The sequence below is a fragment of the Lineus longissimus genome, chromosome 15 (genome assembly GCF_910592395.1).
Source record: "Lineus longissimus chromosome 15, tnLinLong1.2, whole genome shotgun sequence".
In the NCBI taxonomy this organism is placed as follows: Eukaryota; Metazoa; Nemertea; class Pilidiophora; order Heteronemertea; family Lineidae; genus Lineus; species Lineus longissimus.
This window is the reverse complement of record NC_088322.1, coordinates 8,112,631-8,135,208: the sequence shown is the minus strand read 5'-3', so window position 1 is coordinate 8,135,208 and position 22,578 is coordinate 8,112,631. Positions and strand designations below refer to the sequence as shown.

The window sequence follows — 22,578 nt, the reverse complement described above, 5'->3', positions numbered from 1 at the left end:
CATCAGAAAAAGATTCTAAATCGTAAACATACTCATGGAGTTCGGGGTCATATGTGTAATAATGTCCATGACCTTCCCTGGTTCCGGCAATGTCGCTGAAATCTCCTAACTCGTAATCGTTTTCGCTGTCATATTCATTATCGTCATCATGATCATGAAAGTGACCATCAACATCATTGCCAGCATCATCTTTATCACTATCGGCATCATCGCATACATTATCCTTGTCATTATCATCACTATTGTCATTATCATTATCATCACCATCGCAAACATCATCATCATCATGGTCATTACAGAAGTTATAACTTCCAACATTGCCATCACTATCATCATCATCATCACTAGCACCATCATCATCATCAACATTATCATTGTCATCATCATCTTTTTCAACATCATCTTCATCATCATCGTCATTGTCAACTTCTTCATCATCCTCATCACCAGCATTAACATCGTAAACTCCAGCATGAACATCATCATCATCATCATCATCATCATCATCATCATCATCATACTCATAGTCAATATAGTACTCATCTAATTCCTCGATACTATATTGACACATATTCGCCGTTTCGACAGTATTGTCATGCTGAATCACTGTCACGCTATCCGACCAACTTAACCGAGGAACCCTTGGCGTAAATGCAACAGTTTGACATGGTTCTGTGTAGCAAGATTTAAGCGGTGAGAAAAATAGACGTTTTTCCGCCACGCTTAAGCGAGACGGGTCATTGTCATCAATGACAACTGTGCGATGTTCATAATCGGAAGTTTTGTATACAATTCTGCTGCCAGGGGGCGCTATATATTCATAGTCATCATCTGAAAGATTGTCTGAACTATTGCCTTCGTCGTTGCCATCGCCAGGGGAGTCGTCGCGATTGAATATATTTTCATAATCGTCCTCATCGTGGGTTTTGCGTTTTTGGGACAATACGCTAGAGGGCTCTGGTGTAAATTGTAAATCATGACGGCTGCAAAAATCTTTGACGTCTTCGTCTATGTTGACGTAGAAGTTTTCAGAAGTATCATCGCCGAGATCATAGGTGACTGGGATGTCATCAGTTTGCTTGGAGGACTCTGTGACATCATCAGAATACACGCTGTGTGTGATGCTATCATCAAGCGCTGGGAAATTAACATAATCGCATTCGGTCTCACCAACTTTGGTGACATCATCACTTTTTGGGGAGCAGTTTGTGACATTATCATTTCCTGAGACAACACTGTATTTTGCAGAAGAATGTGAGACATCATCAAATTTCGTGGAAAAGTTAGTGACATTAATTGCCATTGCAGAACATTGCGACACTACATCTGTTTTTGCACAAGATTGTGTGAGATCATCAGTTTTTGCAGAATATTTTTTGACATCATCAGTTTGTGTAGCGGAAAGATAAAGCGAGTCAAACTCAGCAGTGTCCACTAGGTCAGTATTTTGGCAACCGACATCAACAGATTTCTTGGTTTGCTCCTTCTGTTCTAACTCCTCTGTCTGTGTACAACTGTCAGAAACAGATCGTGAGCTAACCGACTCAGACAGCAACGAACTCCGACTTGACCTGCGACAAAGTCCTGTGCAGCGCTCCTCATAATTTTCCATGACCGCAGGGTCATCGTCAGAGCGGCACAACTCTTCCATAAAACGGTCGAATTCTGCAAATTCGCACTCGCAAATTTCTGGAGGTAGAAGGTTTTCATTTATATCAGCCTTTTGATCAAGGGACTGGGGATGAGAAGTGGTTTGAGTTAGGTTCCCTAGGGGCTCAAGAACGGTGGTGGCTGATGATATTTCCAAGTGAACCGATGACCGCAGATTTCCCTGCAGTGTACCCAGTACCTTTGAGCCAATTTCAACTGCAGGATCAACAAGTGTTCCCAGACTCCCATTGCAAATGTCTCCTTTCGCTGGTTCTACATCTGGATTTTGTGGAATAGGTGAGCTAACTGCGTCTTTAAAACTCGCATTGGATGAACAAGTTTTAAAACTTCCACTTGACAAACTTGAGCTAGATACTGCCAACACTTGTGGGTCTGTTCTATGCACGATAACATCACCCTGGACACTCTCAGATTTCCCACTGCCATTTTTGACAACGACGCTCCGTATATAGGAATTTTTGAATGAATCGTGATGATATGCAGATACGAAATGTTTCCGTTGACTCTCCAGAGGGCTTGAATCAGTCACAGATTCAATTGTATTTGGAATGGCACAGGTAGATGAATTCTTACTAGATTTCGATGACGAGTTGCTGAGAGGAGTTGTAGGTGAAACATGACTGGTCTTGGATGAAACTTTGGCAGATGATCCAGATGAGGTCTGACCAGGCGACACGTTTCTTGCCGATGAGACACAACTGGAAGATGAAGCAGATGACTGTGAAGTCTGCCCAAACGATGACCCAGAAAACTGACTGATTCTGGAAAGACTGGAAGAACCAGACGTGTGGCTTCCGGATCGAGAATCAGAACCTGATGATAACTTGGCGGAAGATTTTGTTGAAACTTGCGTCGTGAGTGAACCAGAGGATAACTGGCCAGGTGATGAATCACTTGACGTCGGCGGACATGCCTCTGTTGACTTCTTCATCGCCTGCTCCTCCTCTTCTTTGGCTTGAATGACTTCGGTCAGGAACGAGAAAAGTTGATCGAAATTCCGGTCGGAATTTTCCTCATCATTCTGTTGCACCTGGATGCTCTCGTAATTGCCTTGGTCAAGTTCGCCGATTTCTTGATAATCATCATCCTGGTCATTTGCCACAACAACGTCTTTTTCTGGGGAAGACTCCGGAGTATCCGACAACTGCATGTTGACAAGTTCATAACACGAGTCTGTTGAACCGGTGTCCCCAATTTTCAAAAGCGACGAAAAATCAATGGGTGTTTGGTCCTTTTTTCCAACTAATACTGTTGTGTAGCGAACATCATCTTTTCCAGGACCAACGCAGTTATCATAATCGGGCTCTTCCTGATCAGTTTCTGCGAAAAAGTTCATCGTTTTTTCACCGCATAGCGCAAGATCTGCGTACGTGACTTTTTTTCGGGACAGTGCCAATTCTAAATTTGTCTTCTCTTTCCTTGCTAGCTCCAATGACTTGTCAACATTACCATTTGTTTTATCCAAAATGTTGTCATAATCCTGACCTAGATCCATCCCTAAGATATTTTCATGGCTCGCGTTCCTCAACTGGTTATCGATCGCTGTACCTTCGTTTAACAAATTATGAATACTCTTGTCTATATTTTGAATGTCCGTTTCATCAAAAGTCTTCTCGATTACATTTCCTAGCATTAAGTGTGTCGGCCGTGGGCTCAGCTTTGCGCCTGGTCGAATCGTGCTCAGGTCACCCATGTTCTCACAGATGGAATCACGGGCCTTCTGAGCGATAGCTTTTGCAGTGTTTCGGTCCAACTCTTCTTTCAGTTTGGCAACATCATCTGCCCCCCACTCACATTCGCTGTAACCATTCGTAGTGGCCCGACCACTGTTGTCACTAACACCAGAAATGTCCAAGTTTTTCCGATTCAGCAATTTTTCATTTTCATTCTGAGCAATGCTGAAAGTATCCAGTTCTAACTCAGCCAACATCTTTACAACTTCGTCTGTTTTCCAGTTACTGATTTCGGTTTTTACTTCTTCCGTGACTCTCTCAATATTTGTTGTATCAGCGGATTGTTTCTTTGCCAGATCAATATCTGAAACTTCTTCACTGATACCCAAATCGGCAAACAACTGCTCCAATGCTCCCTTTGGGTCGTCTTTTTCAACCGGTATAAGGGCTGCTTTCTGCCCTCTAACACTCCTAATCTTGCTCGATTCCTGCCCGTTCAACAACTCGCGCAAGGAATTGATTGGGAAAAATGGGCCGGACATCCCAGCGGATGGGCGCCTTTTTGTCATGGAATCATAGCTATGAGATCTTGGAACTGAAACATCCTTTCCATCCATCCCTTGCCTGTTAACTTCATGAGAAGGTTTTGACTTAGAAGACATTTGAACACTTATGCTTTTGCTTAACTGGTTGTGCCACGGAGCATCATAAATTACTTCAGTATTTTCAGGTTCTTTGGAGGGAATTTCAGAAAACTTATTGTCTGTCTTTTTCAGGGACAGACCGAATTTTACCCCTGTTTTGTTTGTGCATCTGTTCTTTTCCTGATTCACTGTTGTTTTAGCATTATCAACAAGATCGGTTTCAACCTGGCTTGTGGAATCTTTCGTTATACAACTAAAACCCTGAGCCCTTGCACTTGAAGATGTGTCAAACTCAGTTAGTATGGCAGCAATATTCTCATTACCAAGAGTAAACACATCGTTCGAGCTGGGCTTGACTACAACCACTTCTTCTACCTCCTTTTCCCCCGGAGTGTCCTCTGCATCACTCTTATTGTCAGAACTTTGCCGTACATCCTCTGGAACTGGCACCACAACTGTGACTGTTTCATCTGCAGATACCTTTTGATGTTGGTTAGAGTCTGTGCCTTGGACAGTGCCCCCTTCCTGCTTGCACTTAAATCGCTCTGGGCTCGCCATAATACGTAACCTCTTTGAGAATCTAGATAAACTTGAAGCTCGTTGAGTAGGTTTTGTTGCAGTCTCGGGTGTTTGAGTAACCTTTTCTGGGGTTTTAGTAACATTTTCAGGCATTTTGGCAACTTTTTCAGGAGTTTTAGTCACCTCTACTGTCTTTTCAGAAGATTTTGTCGGGGACATTTTGCTGAGTTTAGTTTTGAAAATTTTCTTCAAGCGAAATTCTGGCAAAGATGTGCTTTTTGGAACAAGATTTTTCAGGATTTTTGGAGACTTTAAATCGTTTTCATTTCTCGCACTCTCTTTTTCTGATTTTGTTACTTCTTGCTCTGATTGGTCGCCCGCCCAAATGTGAGTTGGTTCTATTACGGGAATCCCCCCAATTGAATCGCTTGAAACTTCTACCCCATCACAATACGCTAGATCCTCCCTTGTACCGAACGAATCCATAGATTTTGAGCCGGATTCAAAACCGGATGGAATGCGGAAACTGACAGTTGTTTCAGACTCAGCAGACCCAAAGTCAAATGCCCGACTGAACCGCTTCGGGTCTTTGTTCCCAGTCGGTCCAAATTTCACATTGTTACCAGCAGTATCAGAAGCGGTCGAACCAAACCCTTGACGACATGGGACACCTAGCAAGTTTGTCTCTTCTGTACAGCGTGGACGCTTTTTGAAACTGAGGTTAGGCAGAGTTCGACTTTTGAACATTGAGCCCGGTTTCTCCTTTGATGGCGTTTTGAATGACAGTACGGGACTTTGTTTGGTGTGATCATTTGGAATGGCGAGAAAATCTGACCGCGAAAGCGACCCATTTGATAGTGAGCTGCTTGACACTGAATATGTATGTAAAATGTCCCATGATAAACTTTTTCCAACTGCACACGCATTTGTTTTTTCTTCAAACTTTTCATGGTCCCATGGTTGAGGTACACTTGTGGCAAAAATCTGGTGTTTCATGTTTACTTGTTCGTACAAGTCAGAATTGAGTTCGCAGATAATTTTATCAAGGTCAAAGTCATCCAAATTGAAACTACCCACAGGTGATCTTTTGTTTTCGTTAGAATTATCATAACTCATTGTTACATCATCAATTTTTGCTGCGAGTTTTGCTCTGATCTCATCAAATTTTGGGTTTTTAATCATATTCACCCCCGCCTGACCATCTATATTACTTTCTGTAGTATCGACTGCATATTCGAATATCGAAATCTCAGGTGGTAATATTTTCAATTCTGACCCCACAATGTGATTTTTGTTTACAACGTCTTGATCAAAATTCATTCTCTCCCTTGTTCCCTTTTCAGTGAAAACTTCTGAATCGTCACCAATAGATGGCAGCACTAATCGTTCACGATTCAGGTTAGCGTCAGAGATGCTATAGACCCCAGAGCTAGTCGTTGAATGACCCGTATGCTGTGATTGTCTGGCAATCTTATCTTCCTGTTCGGAATTTTCACAATAATGACCTGATTTTTCAAAGAAACGTTTCCGAGCAGTTTCTTTGGCTTCAATTTTAGGTGGCCTACTAAATCCTTTTTCAAGAATATCCGAATCAGAATGACACTGCCGCAATGGCGATGACTCCATGTCGCCCACCCCAGTGTTAAATACATCCATGACATCGTCGAAATATGCTGCCATTCCATCCATTTCGTTGATTATGTCATCCATATTTGTGAGGTCAATCCCACTGTCAATGCGTGGCGCAGCCATTTTGAATTCTCTAGTGCACGCAGATTCGATAAAATCAGTAATCCTTTGAAAAAGTTTAGTGTATCCTCAGTGAAATGCAGTCCATACCGTGTTCTCAATTGGGACTTTTAGAAAGTTATCTTTTTTTTCTCAAGAAAGGTTTGTATACTATGGGACAAGTCCTGCCTCATCCTTAGTTTGTGTACAATTCATGTATCCTCTTGAGTTCAGTTCAGTTCAACTTGAGTTTTTCAAATTCAGCAAGATACAGGATCAAGCTTTCTCATTGAATTTTTTCAGAACAGTCAAGTTCTTCGCGCTTGCATAACTTCAGCAATGTTATTGGACAAAAGAAACATCAGTTTGTGAATCCATAATGGCACTCAATTCGATCAAGTTCAACTCCAACATTTCAAGTTCAGCATGCAACACAATATGTTATCACACACTTGCTAAATGTTCGTCATAGATGGGACTTCTTGGACTGTAGAATGTAGCATATATCAAATATCATGAATGTCCAATATTTTGCGAAAGAGATCGAAATTTTTCTGTGGACATCCTCCTTGAAGATGGGTACAACTGGAATGGCAATGGATTCACTTTAATTTGACTTGGATCCAAAAATTATCTTAATAATTTGTGAAAATTCGTATTTTCAACTTTTAGCCCGGTGGTTCATTGGGCTTAGGATTTTGAGTCCCGTTCTGGATCGAAGTCAAACTAAAAATGTAAATGCACCAAACGAAACTCAGAATCTGGAGGACCTGGTATTGGAATTATGACTCTGACTGAATCAGCAAGCACTGAACCAAGAAATTCAAATGGATGTGGACAGGATACCTTATGGACGTCTTCTGAGGAGAAAAAGGGTGAATTACTGCTTGATGTCACTAAAGCGCACTGCAAAATTAGTGCACAGGGGTATGCAAGTCTACTGTATATAAGTTATTGCTCCAACCAGCGATAAAATCATACGGGTCTTTTATCTTACATTTTTCATTTTTTTTGCATGAAATAAAGAACACAGGTATTGCAAAAAAAAACAACTGTTAGCCTGCTGCCCACTTAAATAAAGTGATAAAGGGCCATGATATTGGGTATTCTTAAGTCACATCCAGCAGTAGCATTTCAACTTTCTCCTCCTTTAAGACGTGGGATTTGACGCAACTAAACAAATGTTGACTTTGGAGATGGCACCTAAGATGTGGATCAAATAAGACCTGAATGCAACAAGAGGTTAATGCTGAGGAAACTTCAGTTGAAATATCCAATATCGTATACATAATATTCAAGGAATATCCAGTCCATGAATGTACAATATCAGCTGTTTTAATAGAAGGAGGACTCGGATTTGGGACACCAAAATTCCGCTAACTGTCACCAATAAAGAAATGTTCATGAGAGAACACATCTATGCATGCTGGGCAGATGTATACAAAACTTCAAAACTCAAAAAATTAACTTTCCCTACTCCTTGTGCTTCATCAACTAAAACAACTGAGCCAGAATTGCAACCGAGATACACAATTAACCATTACAACCCCAGTTTTCGAGTATACATCCAATGATGATCTCCATTTCCGTTATCCATGATTCATTTGTTTAGAAGGCAAATCCAGGAATGTGACACAAACCACTTGTTACCAAGGACTCCACCAGTGACACAACTTGACAAATTTCATAGCAGCGTAAAGCAGCGTAAATCCAAAGATTTTGGTCCAATTTACAAAATCCCACAGAAAGCTCTCATCAAAATATTTTGATCCAATTCACAAAATTCCAAAACCTGTTATCCTAAGTCTTTGGTCCAAATCACAAATTCAAAGATTTTGATCGAATTTACAAAGTTCCAAAGCCGTCTTCCAGAGATATTAGTCCAAATTACAAAATTCCAAAGCTGTTGTCCAGAGATATTAGTCCAATTTATAAAATGCCAATGCTTTTATTATCCAGCAACTTCGGTCCAATTCACTAAACTATTCAAAGCAGTTCCCTCTGAATATCTCAGCAGCCTGTCTCACCAATGAAACAACTGTCTTGCTTGACAAAGCAGCATCTTTGAACAACTCTCAAGAGCTTGACTCGGACCTGCTGAGTCACCAAGAGGAATGTAACAGAAACCAGTGTCACTGAGGACAGGAATATAGAACACAAGCTGGTATCGCTTTGAAAGGAATCTACACACAGTAGGCCTATGCTCTCCCTCAGAATATTCTGAATGAAACAATGATGGCATTTTGCCATAGCTCAGAGGCTGACAGGTCAGTTCTCTATGGATGCATTTACAACCACTGAGGCTTCAGATGGGATGGGCGTCTTGATTTAAAGGCCAAGTACCTCTGCATTAATCTATGGCATCACTTTGGTACAGGGGTCACGAGCATAGTTTTTTGCTTGTTTACAAAGTTGCCTGATATGAACCATATTCATCACTTTGATCAAGAAGTGGTTTTCCGTCAGTTCCAAGATTTACTCTGCAACTCCTACTGAAGATATATTACATTCCAAAGACACAAATCAAAATTGAAACAAAAATTTGACCACAGATGCACAATTATCCAAATTTTCACTAAAGAAATCTCAACAGGAGAAATTCAAAGGATTCTCAAAATTTCATCATGCACATGAATAGCCCAGTCTCGATGAAATGGCCTCTCAAAATGGTTTTACATAGCCCAGCATCAGTGCGTGTGTATATCCAAGTAGTTTTAACAAAAGAAGCCCCCACAGGAGCAGAAAATAAAAATATCCAAACGAACAAAGACAATCTCTGACACAAGCAAATTGGTCACTTCTGGGCACACGTTCCATCATGTCGCCTCTCTTCAATGAAATTACGGGGTCCCGCATATAGGCCTATGAAAATGAATGGTAATTTTCCAATCAGTTTTCACAATGACAATACACAGGGCAGAAGCAACAAATTATCAAGGCGCAATTTTGTAATTTCGGGTGATTCAGCATAGTTCAAATAACTGGACAGTGATTGCATTCCGAATAAAATTGGCCAGATGAGTAAGTAAGTGCATTGGTGTGCAGGTTCATGTACATTACCACAGTATCCTCAGGGTGAGATGGCATTTGACCGTCCTTGTTCTGAAGCTTTGAGAGTTATGACAAATTTGCCCTTGTAATATTTACCAACAATAATTTGTCCAATGCATAAATTTTCACTCCCCTCCCCCGCAAATGCTATGCAGCCAACACACTAGTATTTATGGAACAAAGTCTTTGTGATGACCCCGCTGTTATATAACTTTTGATAATGAAGGATGTTTTCTTGGAAGCCCCCATTGCCTCCCTCGCATACATGTATCTCAGTTATTACTCAGCTTTATGGAAGTATCCTTGTGTGGACCCCCCCCCCCCCATTACTCTCGTGACTGTATCCCATGCCTTTTTCTATTCATTTGCCTAAAACCTCTAATAAAACAGAATTTTACCATCAAATTTGTGTGACATGAGCGACATCCCTGCAATGCAACACATAAAAGCAAATGACGTCAAATATAAAAGTACAAGTAATGTCACGATTTGTGTGTGATGTCATTTGTTTTTTAGTTTTTCACTTATTTCTGAAGTTGCTGCCTTTACATCATAGGAACCAACCGTTATTCCGTTATTATTCATATCACAGCATAAAAAGTTTCATCTTCTTGATCTACATATGATTTTGAAACAATATCACCAGTCACTCGCTGTACTGAAAGCGTTTTATCTGAGCCTTAAAACAGGAATGATGTAGGCTACAACCTCATTCTTTTGACTGTACAACCGCCACTATTATAACCAGACAAAAACCAGAAAAAAGATCCACAACAGAGTGAAACATCAACCCAATTGTCAAATATGTCGGGATCAATCCCAGATAAATTACTGATATTCTAACAAGTAGGCCTAATTGTCAATATATGTTGAATTGGTTTGATCAAATGATTGTTATCGAGTAAATATATTATCACGTAGTTCGTATTATAATTTTTTTCTTTTCGATTCACATTTTGTGCCATTGTCGCTGCAATAGTTATCATGCATTGTATTCTGGTCTACTGCTTGTGAAACAGCTGGTTTTATCCATCCTGAGGAAATCAGGGGTTAATGTTCCAATATGAGGTACGTCTGGGCCGGAGCAAAGGGCCGCAGAATTGAACAGACAGATACAGGGCGAAACAGAATGAAATACTGGAAACCACCAAATATTTGTGGGTCTTCTATTTTTTGTAGATTTTGCAAATATCACCGATTCGCAAAACTGATTGCTGTGAAAAGTTTGCTTTTTGATTGGAAGAACCAAAAGAAAGCTTGTAGTTCTTCAGTGGAGAGGTACTGTGATCACACACCACCTGGCAAAGATATACGTGTCAACTTCCCTGGCAACAATACTGCACAGGACAACTTAAATATTTGAGCTTATTGAAAAACAAACGGATCAGCTGTCTCAGCAGTTACTGAGTCAGAGGCTTGAAAAAACAAAATGTTTCTTTCTCAATGTTTGTAAACAAGCGGCTGTGCGACTTCCTGAAAAGGTCAGTTTCCAAACAGTCTAGAGAAAGATGATATGTGTTTTTAAACAATATATGTTGTCAACACAGATGTCTGTTGAAGGAAACGTTTTTTGACGAGAGGCCCAGCAACCTGGTTCTGAGCTGCGCATTGTATGACATGTCAACATTGGGAAAAGTGGATAAATTGATATTGTTGATGGGGGGGGGGGGGGGGGGAGGGGCTGCGCACAATTATCCAAGGAGCAATTTGAGGTAAGACGTGCCAAGATTTCTGTCCAATAGTTGTCAAGTCAACTCACGACACTGCACCCAAACCTAAGATCGACAACTTCACAAAAGACTTCAAGGCTGCAATAAATGACATAAACATGATAAAAGCTCTTGCAATTAGGTGGGAAAAAGCAATTACTGCAGCAGAAAAATGTGACCCTTTGACAGCTTTTTCTCTCCAGTAATTCTTTAAAGACAAAAAGATACATTACACAGCTGTGTTAGGCCATTTAATATGTCCTTGAAAATACTAACCCTTTATTGTACTACTTACTTTAATGAAGATTCAGAAAAATACTCGAGGAATTTTCCTTGAACAAAATTTAATCATGACACAGGTGGAACCAACGAAGATTTTAATGGCAGACAAGGGAGCTTCCCATCTAATGGATACGTCAATAGGTTTATGACTTATTGAAAATTTTCAACAATTGCAAGAGGCATAACCTTTCAAGCAAACAGCTCTACAGCAGAAAAGACTCAAAAATATAGATACACAAATACATTTGCTTTAGTATTCCTCGCAGATTAATTGACCATTTTCAAACAATGCATGTTTGCAATTAAAAGTCAATCACTACATCTTTGAAGGGTAAATTTTAGCAACAATGTACTAGAAACTTCTGGCTAGCCTCAAATTTAACCGCAACCCTTCGTCTCCAGCCAAGACAAGCAAACCAATAAATCAAGCCCGACGACGAGCGCATACTGATATCCGCCAATGACAGAATAATACAAATTGGAAGTTGGCGTGATGTCGAAAAACCATGATAGACTGACAGACTCATAAAATGTGCTGTTTGTCATCGTTATCTAACCCAATGTCATCACTATGTTCCCTATCTCAGAGAGGCAGGGTGTAGACCAATTTATTTTCCAGATTGCTCCCCGGTCTCTTCTGGTGATGAAGTTGCTATGTGGATGATTGGTATTCAGGGTGTGAGGTGAAGATGTGGCCTCATCAATTTTCCAAATTTTTGTTTTGTGGAATAGGTCATTAGCATGACGAACTTAGAATTGTGTCATAAGGCCCAAGCTGTTCATTAAACATCTTGGAAGATCACACGTGATGATTTGGGGTCTGGGATCTGAGTGGGGCCAATATTTTGATTAATATTTTTAACTCAAACTTTTGAAGAGATACAAGAAAATAAAACCTGAAGATTTAATCAAAATCCTTCCAGAAATTAGCGGTACAGAGAGTTAAAATCAAGAACTGAGTAACCGACATGTAACTGTTTACTGCAAGATAAGCTAAAACCATTACTTTATCGACAGAAAGAGGTGATTTATTTTTAACCTTGGAAACCACTTGTTAAAAAAGATCAATGGTATTGTACCTAAAGCTGCAGTGGAGCAGATCATGAAACCTCATTTAGTTTCCTAGTTCATGGCTTGTAGGCTAACATCCAGTTAATCACCACTAAGCAGTATACCTGTCGATACAGGGTGTACCAAAGAAATTGGGTTCAAAGATATTTCCAAATATTGTTTGTAAGCCTTAGTCCAAATGTCTCATACAGAAGCACTTGATGAGAAATCAACCCAGTTAGGATACCAGGGCCTAAGGTGAACATCACCTATATATCACTCAGTGGCCCATCTGTGCAACTTAATGTCTCTGAGCAATGAACAGTTTCTGGTAAAGTTCGACAAGTAGAGCTCATCATCTCACTTCTGTCTTAAATTTCTTCATAATTTTTGCTCTCACGTCTAATAATGAGAGCACTTCCCCCCCACTGTTTAGTCTGCCGATGGTGTATTTACTATCGCTCCACGCTCCATTGTCGATTTCCAATTAGCGCCATTAAAAAATAATTCAGGCATCAAGAAGGTATTCCTCTCGCTAATGAATAAAGGTAGTATATTACCGAACAAACTAGTTGGTGCTAAACATGAGTTATTTCTGTTTGGATTTAATATGTGAGTTCACAGAGAAAATGAGAAAAATGGTGTGTTGTTTTAAAGGACTGGGCTTTTGTTCCGTTTTTTTCTTCAACTGGTCTGGTGTGAGAAATATTTGGTAGGGTGGTGTAACATTTTTGAATAGAAAACTCATAAAAAATGGATTGGTGGAAAAACTAAACTTTCATCTGGTGGTCCACCGGACCAAAATGAGCAGCAGTGAAAAGACACCGGGGTGGGGAGCCTTTTTGATTAAATCATGACAAACCTAAAGTTCATGGCCAAGCTTGTCCGCTACAACAAGCACTTGTTCAACTACCCGGGAGCATGTAACAAAATACGAAACTTATCAGCACTGATAATAGTTGCAACAACATCATCTAAAGGATTGGGGAAATAACAGCAGGTGAATCTTCTTTATTATCATATTGTTTTACCGCCACCTGCCTGTGTGGAATAACACAAACCCATACTTCCAACTCCCTGTGGAATGATACAGGCGGACTTGTAACAAGTTGTTGTTGATATCGTGGTGCGATATGGTTCAACAGGACAAGATGCAAACTTGAAACTACAATCAGTAACATGTTGGTGGGTGATTCTAATCAATATTTGAGTCTTGTTTTCTCATGAACTGGAAAGTGCGAGTATATTTTTGCAATTTGCAAAATCCTTTAAAAAAAGAATGTTAAAACGTTGGTGACAAAATCCGTTTTGAACAACTGGGCCCTGGAAGCCAAATTGATTGGACACGAGATTAAATTAATTTAGTTTTTTCTCTCTTCAACTGATGGATGTTTAGACAGACTAAAGCTTTTAGGCGTTATAGCCAAGATTACAAATATCAAGCAAGACTTCCAGAAATAACGCAATGTACGTCAGAGAAACGGTAAGATATTCAGCTATCAGCAGTATGTCGGAAAAGCATTTTAGGATGATATTATTGGCCAAATACCATTCATTTTAAGACATTTTTTCATAAGACCTGTACTCCAACACGTTTTTAGGCCTATCAGCATCAATATTTTTCTTTCCTTTTATCTAGAAGCAATAGGTTCGGAAGTACACCAATCCAGTCGATAAGAACTCCAAAATATGTGGTTGTTTGCATTATAAACCGTTTAGCGTGTTGGGTCAAGAAGTACAGCCGCCAGTAGATTTTGTCTTACGTCATTGGCAGGCTATTAAACAGACACCTAACATCTCAAAAGAAATGCAGAAGAGAATTCCCTTCTTTTATGATGCATTATCCGCGATGATGGAAAACATTCATCGGTCAGATAGAAAGGCTAGGCAATTGAGGAAAGATAGCCTCTCAGCCTCCGATTGCAGATGAGGAGAATTGGAACTGCTTCCGTCACTGGCCTGAAACCCAGATTTCAAATGGCTGAAGGTAAGAAATTCATTGAAATAAAAGTACACTACAAGTGTTTTCTTCCATGATCATGGTTGTTTTTTATCCAATCATTCATCAGCCTTTTTTTCAGGGTACACAGACCTCACAATATCTTTTAAGAGACATCATCATCTCCTCAATCAACTGAACTTTGGAACAATTCCAATCCAGCTCTGGCCGAAGATACCCAGGAACTATTCACAAGCTAGACCGAAGGTACCCTACATTTTTATCTATATGCACCTACTTTGCACTCAAAATCGTTCGAAATGTTGAAATGCTCATCACCTTTTTTTACTCTTCGAGAACCTGTATTAATAGACAAAAGAATATTCAATGGTATGCGTTTTATGAATCGCGATAAGTTGTATTCCCAAGGCTCTTGCTTTACCAGTACGTTGTGTATTTTTATTTCAATCCCCACATGTTGGTAATCAATCTAAGATAAAATACTTCCACTTCTGGTTGTGCAAGTAAAAACAAAATACTCAAAAATACTGACGGAAGTACAGGTAAACTTGTGAAGTCTGGGATGTATTCAGCAAAAGCTGCCATACATTTTAAAAGATTTTTAAAACATACCATTCATGTGCCCAATATGCAGCATTACTTGAGAGTACTATCAAATATAACGGTCAAAGATCAAAATGACTATGTCAAAGAGTCAAACATACTACCGTATTGGTAGTCAAAATCACTAAAAGAGTCAAATATGATTAACAGTCAATGGTCAAAATGTCACTTAAACATTTTGTTAAATCCAAGAATCAAATGATGTACCATAATAGCCAATATGCGGACAACACCTGTTGACATGACCATTCATTTGAAAACTCTCAAAGAGCACTTTCTAATAGTACCATGTCTTAACTGACCAATCATGATGAAAGCTCTAGTTGAGCACTTTCTTCTGGTACCATTTCTGAACCTATCGCCATGACCAAGCCCTCGAAGAGCACTTTCTAATGGTGCCATTTCTAAACCATTCATTGGAAAGCTCTCCAGAATATAACCAAAAAGGCAATGGTCAAAATGATTCTCTCAAGTCTACAAGTAAAATAGTCCCACAGAGGTAAACACATCAATAGACAAAATGAGGAAAAGTCAAAGGACAAGAGTTAGTCCGATTTCAAGACAAAAGAATCAATGGCTTTACAGTTTACTCTCTTAATACCGAATTGCATTTATAAAGATTTCCTCTCTTTCTATGCTGCATCTTGTTTGTAATTATTCTAATGTCAATAATTCTTATCTTGCATTGTCACGCTGCAAGATGATTGATTAATACTTAATGTTCAGATTACGAGGCAAATTATCATTAACGCTCTATATCAACAATTCGGACTGTTATATATGAGAAACATAATGGAAATTTACGATTGTCTTAACATATAATACCCATATCCATGACCATTAGAAAGAGCTCTTCAAGAGTATGGTCATGTCAACTGGTTTAGACATGACACCATTAGAAAGTGCTCTTTGAAAGCTTTCCAATGAATGGTCATGTCAAAAGAGTTATACATGGTACCACCAGAAAGTGCACTTCGAGAGCTTTCTAATGAATGGTTGTTGAAAATTCTAAATGTTGGTTTTGGGGTTACTTATGTTTGATATGACACTTAGAGACTCTATTGTCCAGTGCTTAGAGTGCATGTCTTCTAACCAAGAAGACTATTTTAGTTCCAATCGTCAGACTCAAAAGATCAAGCAAGGTGCCCTGCTGCTTCTCCCTGGTTCCTCAAAAAGGGTTAATTTCACAATAACCAACATGAAAAAAGATCCTGACTTCTGACAAGCTGACAATCAGGGGCGTATGAAGTGCATGCCTGTTTCAACCAATTTTGTTTGTAATTGTACTGCAAAACACAACAGAACTGGGCCAATATGATATGGCACTGTTCAAGAGTGACATTCTCAGGTAATTGCACATTTTTTCAATAAGCACTTTAATGCTTATTATCATTTAAGGTCAGGTTGTTTTTAGGAGGTTGACCCAAAGGCAATTAACTGCATCTAAATGAAACATGAAGTTCCGGAAAAGTTTTGAAAATTTAACTCATTTGGAATGATTTTAGATGTGTCCGAGTAGAGCAATGGGAACTTGGGCTGCTGTTGAATCCAAGGTCCTGACGTAAACAGACACAAACTGTGTGATGGAGAGGGCTTTACCATGTCCCAAAGGTGGCAAAGGTTGGACAAACAAGAAGTCCAAAGGAAAACTGTATGTACAGCCAGCCACCAAGTTAACCTTGAAATAGACCCAACACAAAGATAGGTAAAAAAACTTGCATTTGACTTCATGATGCACCAATTCCTTTGACACTAACTGAGGGGCAGAATGCCAATGTATTGCTTAAGTTAGCCATGACTGGTATGTTTGCTAGACAACAAGATACCCAGCAACCAGTCAACAAACCTGATAAGTTTGTTTCCACAAAAACCGGGTTTCACCAAATCAGTGACTTTGTTGCCAAGTTTTAAACTTTCAGTGCCAATTTTCAAACCACTTGATGATTTCGTACTGTGACATCATTTGACACTGAGCATGTCTGCAATAAACACTTAACATGACTCAGACACAGCAACAAGCTTCAAAGTATACTCCAAAACAGATCTCAAAATACCTTTTTATTGTACCTCATCATGAAAATGTGAGACTGGAGGAAAACAATTTCTATTCCAACAAAACAATATTCAGTAACAATCTTTTTTATTGAAGTTTGAAGTTTGGATGCAGCTCTTATTTATTACCCACTTGACGATAGCATCCTGAGAAATTATTAGGTACTGAGAATATTTGCAATAAACTCTGAACGTGATTCCCGGGTCGACAAAGAATAAAACTTCCAACAGGACTTGAGACATCTTCTTCAAACATCTTTCGGGTGACTTTGAGATCGAAAATGACTTAATTTAGGACTTTTGACTCAAAAATTGTAATTCATAACTTTTTGGAAATGAATCATCACATCCAATATTAAACGTATATTGTAGGGCATTGAGGGACGTACATTTCATGATAACACTATACTGTTGGGCATGTGGTAGGTACATTTGATGACATACTTGACCACAATGACTTTTTGGTGAAGCAAAAGTTTACCAAATTTGCTCATTATTAATTGGTGACAGACTTAACATAATGTTTGCTGCCAAATTGGTTAAACTGATTCAAAAATACAAAATGATTTCTGCCCAAAATCATCTATATTCATCTTCAAGGAAAATAGAAGTCAGGGAAATCCTTTGAACCAGAAAAGAATCAACTTAAATTGCCAAGTCATTTATTATTTATTATCAGAATGGTATCAATGTCAATATGGACATTTTCTGAAAGACATTTGAGACTCAAAGGTTTCCTTAAATTCAAAACAAACGACTTAAATTTCATTGCCATGGTCATATCTCTTAGGGGCCATGATAAAGGTTTGAAAGTCACAACATTCTTTCAACTGGAACCACAATCAAATCAAGATTTGCAAGTCATTTCTTATTTGCCTCAACCACCCCAAAGGAAATCGGAATGGAATCAATGGCCCGTGGGCCTTTTCTGATATACATTTGAGAAATGACTGGAATCATTTGATGATATGCTCAAAGAATCCATCATGACCAACCATCTTCAGAAATATAAAACTGCCAGTGCATTGATGTGATCAGGTGAATAGACAAAACCACGTTTTTTATTGAGAAACATGTGCTCTATCTCAGTTGGTCTTCAAAGAAGCTACCAAACAAGCTCTGAATACAGATACAAATCGGAGCCAACCCAGAGTGATTTGGTTCTTGAAGAAACCTTATTGCTGCATTTTTGTTGTTACCTTTTCCTTAAAAGATGTGAAATTAATAATCAAACACCAGGGAATCTATCTTGTTGCAACAAAGCAAAGCTAAAGATGATTTGTTTTATTTTTCATCTACAACAGAGGTCACACCGGTGGCTGAGTAAATTGAACAAATAGTTCTCTTCAAATTTATTGTACAATTGTTCACAATCTGGTATTGACATTACTATAAGTGATCTGATAAAGAAGGTCTGTAGCTAATTTTAATGTCAGAATTGTCTTTTTGAACATACTAAATTATGTTTTTAAATCAAGGTCAAAGGAAGTAGTTTTTGGCACCAATGACGTTTGGGTTGATTTCTTTGGAATCGCTTTGAAGTTGCAGATGTCGACAAAAACTTACTATTGAGAAAATATGCATATGGAAGGGGGTGGGGGTGGGGGAAGAAGATCACTTTAAATAACTACATCATTACAAGCCTGGATACTTAGCTGGGTTTTTTTCTCTTGTTAGTGCAAGGGACAGAGTAACCAATACAAGTTGTGGGCAAGTGACCGTTCAATCTCTCCTGGGAAAAGAGAAGGATATTTCTAGTTGGGAAAGGTACCCAATTCTTTCGACAAAGAATACACCCGGGGGATATGGTAAGCATAAGATTTTCATTTCATTCGCATGACGTTGGACCTCAGGTCATAACGTTGGGGTGAATAATGTTGAGGTGAATGACCAATTCATGGAAATATCTTGAAACTGCCGCACGATAACAAAAAAAGAGTGACAGGGTGTGATGAACAGTAAGACATAAAATGAATGCTCTACAGCTTCTTAGTCTTGAGGACGACATAAATAATGCATAGCCAAATATCCCATATTTCGTAACCTGAAAGTAGAATATTCAGGCACAATATCCGTGGTTGATAAATACTTATGAAATATGCAGGGAAACTTGCCAGTTCATGAAACTAATTGCACAACAGTAACGTGACTTTTTGTAAGGAATATTGACTGAGGAAGCTAAGACGACATATAAGAAATGCTGTACATTTTGCTCCGTAAATTACTTGGCGACATGAAACTTTTTTGCAGTAATAGGTCATAAATACTACTCACAGCATTTCTTATTGTGTGGTCTTACTTAGCTTCCTCTTCTTTTTACCACCAAATATGACCAATTTTGTGATTCTGAAAAGGTCTTCACATTATCTGGAACCTCATAAAGTGGAGATTTTCAAGAAGACAAGGGATATCTATTGCAACAAAGCGCAATAGCTATCACATGTGACTAATAGTGCTTGTCTGTAAGGGGTCATTTCAGGTGCCTGTATCATGTGTATGAATAACTGGTGACTGCTGTCATGTGCCTTTCAAAATCTTTGATGACCAATCTTTCTAAATGAAAACTATTGTGTGTCCCTGCAAAAAAAATGCTTAGCTGTAGTGCACTTGACCGCTAAAAGAAAACCTTCTGTACCTTTCAACCATTGCTCTTGCTATAGAAAGTTCATAAGACAGCACTGTCATACCAAGCGTGCAGCGATGGGCTTCTCATTGGTCATTCAGGTTTTAAGGGTTAAATCAGTAATTGGATAAATGTAAAGGAAAGCAGCGTGTGTTTATACAAGTCAGGTGCAAGTGGAGAGATAAAGTATCTCAATGTTTCATCTTTAATCGGCTGATTTATCAAGGTGCTCTATGACTCCACATCAAGGTGGAGATGGGAAAGTAAATCACTAGTGAACCATGGAATGTTGGCCCGTTTGAGAAATGTCATGGTGAAAACATGCTGTCAATGAAACTGTGGTATTTGCTTCATCAGAGAAGTCTCATAGTCTAGCTCTATCACACAAGAGAACCCTGGGTTTGATCCCAGGATTGTATTTCTTGACGAACCACCATGGTTTCAAGGAACTAAAATATCTGTCTCGACTCTCAAACAATTCAAAAGACATCAAGCACTGGCTAGAAATTAAACATAAATGATTAATGTGAGGAAAATTTCTATAAGTCCCTAACCTAATTACAAGCTGAAAATGGAGAATTCCATATCAAAGAAATAAAATATGACTGTTCCGAAAATAGCTCACTGAGTGGCAATGAAAATATTTTTTTCATGACATAATTTGGTACTGTTGCTCGCATAACTGCCATATCTTCTGTTTACAAAGTGCGCCAAGATTACAATGTCGAATTTCATATGCTTAGTACGCAATATATTGCAATAAATGCGCAAAATGTCCCATCTTTCTACACTCACAATCATACTTGAATAGTTATCATACGGTGAAATACTGGACTTGCCTTTTTTTCAAGGCCCAAAGACAGCGCTCGCAATGCGAAAAATCACCTTTCCTGGTCAAATGGATATCCGACAAAGGCACAAATCGAAAGTTGCTGCATGATGTCAGACACAGCCTTGATTGTGACGTGTCTGACATAACCGATGACTTGTTGGGTCACATCATTATTGGGATTGTTAACTGTCGAAGGATAGGGCATTAAATTAGCTTGAACCCAACCTGAATTGTAGTTTCTCTTGATGCTTTGAGCTTGAATTAATGATAAATTTTCTTTTACACTTCCCTATTTTACATAGAGAAGCCAGGCCCTGAGCCAATAAAAACCACACCTGTTTTTTTCCAACTTGCTTCCTGTCAATAGTAGTTACTGGAGGACATGCGAGGTACTAATTCACAACATGAAGTGCTTTGAGGTTGATAAAAGTTTACCTGTATTCAGTTTCAAAAGAATTTCAAAATATTCTAATGTTTTTTATGTTTCGAGAGAAAGAGAAAGGGTTAACAGCTCCTCACATCACTGACAAACCAAGATTTAAAGCTCTTTAAACACCCAAATCTGAGGAAGAAAGCAACGATTTGGCAAAAAAAGCAAGTCTGCCCTTAGGGGGACAACCAATAAACTTGGTCACCAAACCTCGTGAGGCCAATACTATCATATTCAAAATCCACACCAACAGCACTTGAATTCCCAAAAGATATTGACCATCAAGAAGCAATGACCTGTCATGCCGACTTGAGGAAGTAAACATTGAACATATCCAGACACAGCGAGTTCACACCTGCTGAACAAATTTATGATAACCACGCCATCAAGACAAGTATCATATTTTCCTTTTTGCACATAATTCCTCGAAGAATATTTGATTTGGTGACCCACTTGACTGTTACCGTTATGTAATCTTGAAGAAAACGACATTTATTTCCACGAATATTGCATTTGAACTCCTCACTGTTATCCGTGCAAATAATTCTGCTTCGAAAATAATCCTCATGAAAAAAGTGAGGACAGTGGCCTATTCAGGTGCGACCCTCATTCGCACGTGTGCAGTTTGAAAGATCAGATGATCCGCGAAATGATCTGCTCTCCCTTAAGAGAGGGAGAAAAGAAACCCCATCTTCGTTGGGTTGATTCCATGATCAATAGACGATGTACACATAGAAGCAGTCTTGTTTAATATCAAGTGGGAACCTCTGACGCCACTGGAGCCAGGTGGTGCAGATACTGATGAGAGATGGGCAATTCATTTCTGAAACCAAGTTCCATTTCAAGTGCATAAAGGGAATACACTTAAGTTACATGACCACAGAAGACTAGCCAAAGGGGTGGATTCAGGAGTTTGAGAAAGGGGGCAAATGCCCAGGTGTCAAAAAAAGAGGGGTGCTCAAGTGACTCGGATGACAACTTCCCAAATTTCATAGTCAATTGCAACAGTCCTCAAATTGATGGGGGAGGGGGGAGGCAGTGTGTCAGTGCCAGAGCCTAAATATTTTGGGGTAGATGAACTTGAGGGCCAAAGGAACGGAGGGAACTGCAAACGTTTCCAGCAGTTTTCCATTTCTATTTCGAATGTTCCGTGTGCACACCCAAACCAAACCCTTCCGCAACAAAAAAATGCAGATTGTTTTTCTGATCCACAACCGACATTGCCACGACACATCATTTCCTAATATTGCATCTTATCCGATACATCTGAAGAATTGGCTTCTGACAGAAGACTTTCACACCAATATAATATGCATATATGCACAAGAAGACGAGAGTAGCCGTCACTGCAATTTCCCTCGTGACTATTTGTGAAGTTCTATCTCTTGAAGGGCTAGAACCTCAAACGAAAATAGCGGTTCAGAGGCCATAGTGACCAGCAGATGACGTAATCAAAAGAAATATAGCTCTTTTGGATGCAAGACTCTATATCATTGACCCAAGTAGTGCCCTTGTCATCAGTGCAATGGAAAGTATAGAGTGTGTTGATGGAATCAGTTTTAGGCAATGTCGGCTAGTATATTGTAACAGACTGATATCAAAATGTCATCCCATACAGCCTCTTTACTTTATATCTATTATTTTCAGGCCTGATATCTTTGTGGGTTTTGCAACAATTTCAAGTAGAGCTAAATCCCTGATAGAGTACATGAACACATGTCTCCCAGTCCACTGTCCCATGCTGTAGCATA

At 39.2% G+C, this 22,578-nt stretch overlaps 2 protein-coding genes across 8 annotated transcripts in view; both read right to left on the bottom strand.

Moving 5' to 3' along the window:
• The window catches only part of LOC135499312 (supervillin-like), a 150,048-nt gene that overhangs the window by 54,226 nt on the left and 73,244 nt on the right, over positions 1-22,578 (bottom strand). The gene's annotated exons all lie outside the window — the stretch shown is intronic.
• Positions 3-21,519, bottom strand: LOC135499901 (serine-rich adhesin for platelets-like). The gene is made up of 3 exons (XM_064790936.1): positions 21,292-21,519; positions 111-6,820; positions 3-15 (listed from the first exon to the last, which is right to left on the bottom strand). Exons 2-3 carry the CDS (start codon positions 6,257-6,259, stop codon positions 3-5), a joined length of 6,162 nt encoding a protein of 2,053 aa, XP_064647006.1. The 5' UTR covers positions 6,260-6,820; positions 21,292-21,519.

Bases quoted from the DNA above. Each gene is read 5' to 3' on its own strand.
- LOC135499901 (XM_064790936.1), bottom strand. From the start codon at position 6,259: ATGGCTGCGCCACGCATTGACAGTGGGATTGACCTCACAAATATGGAT.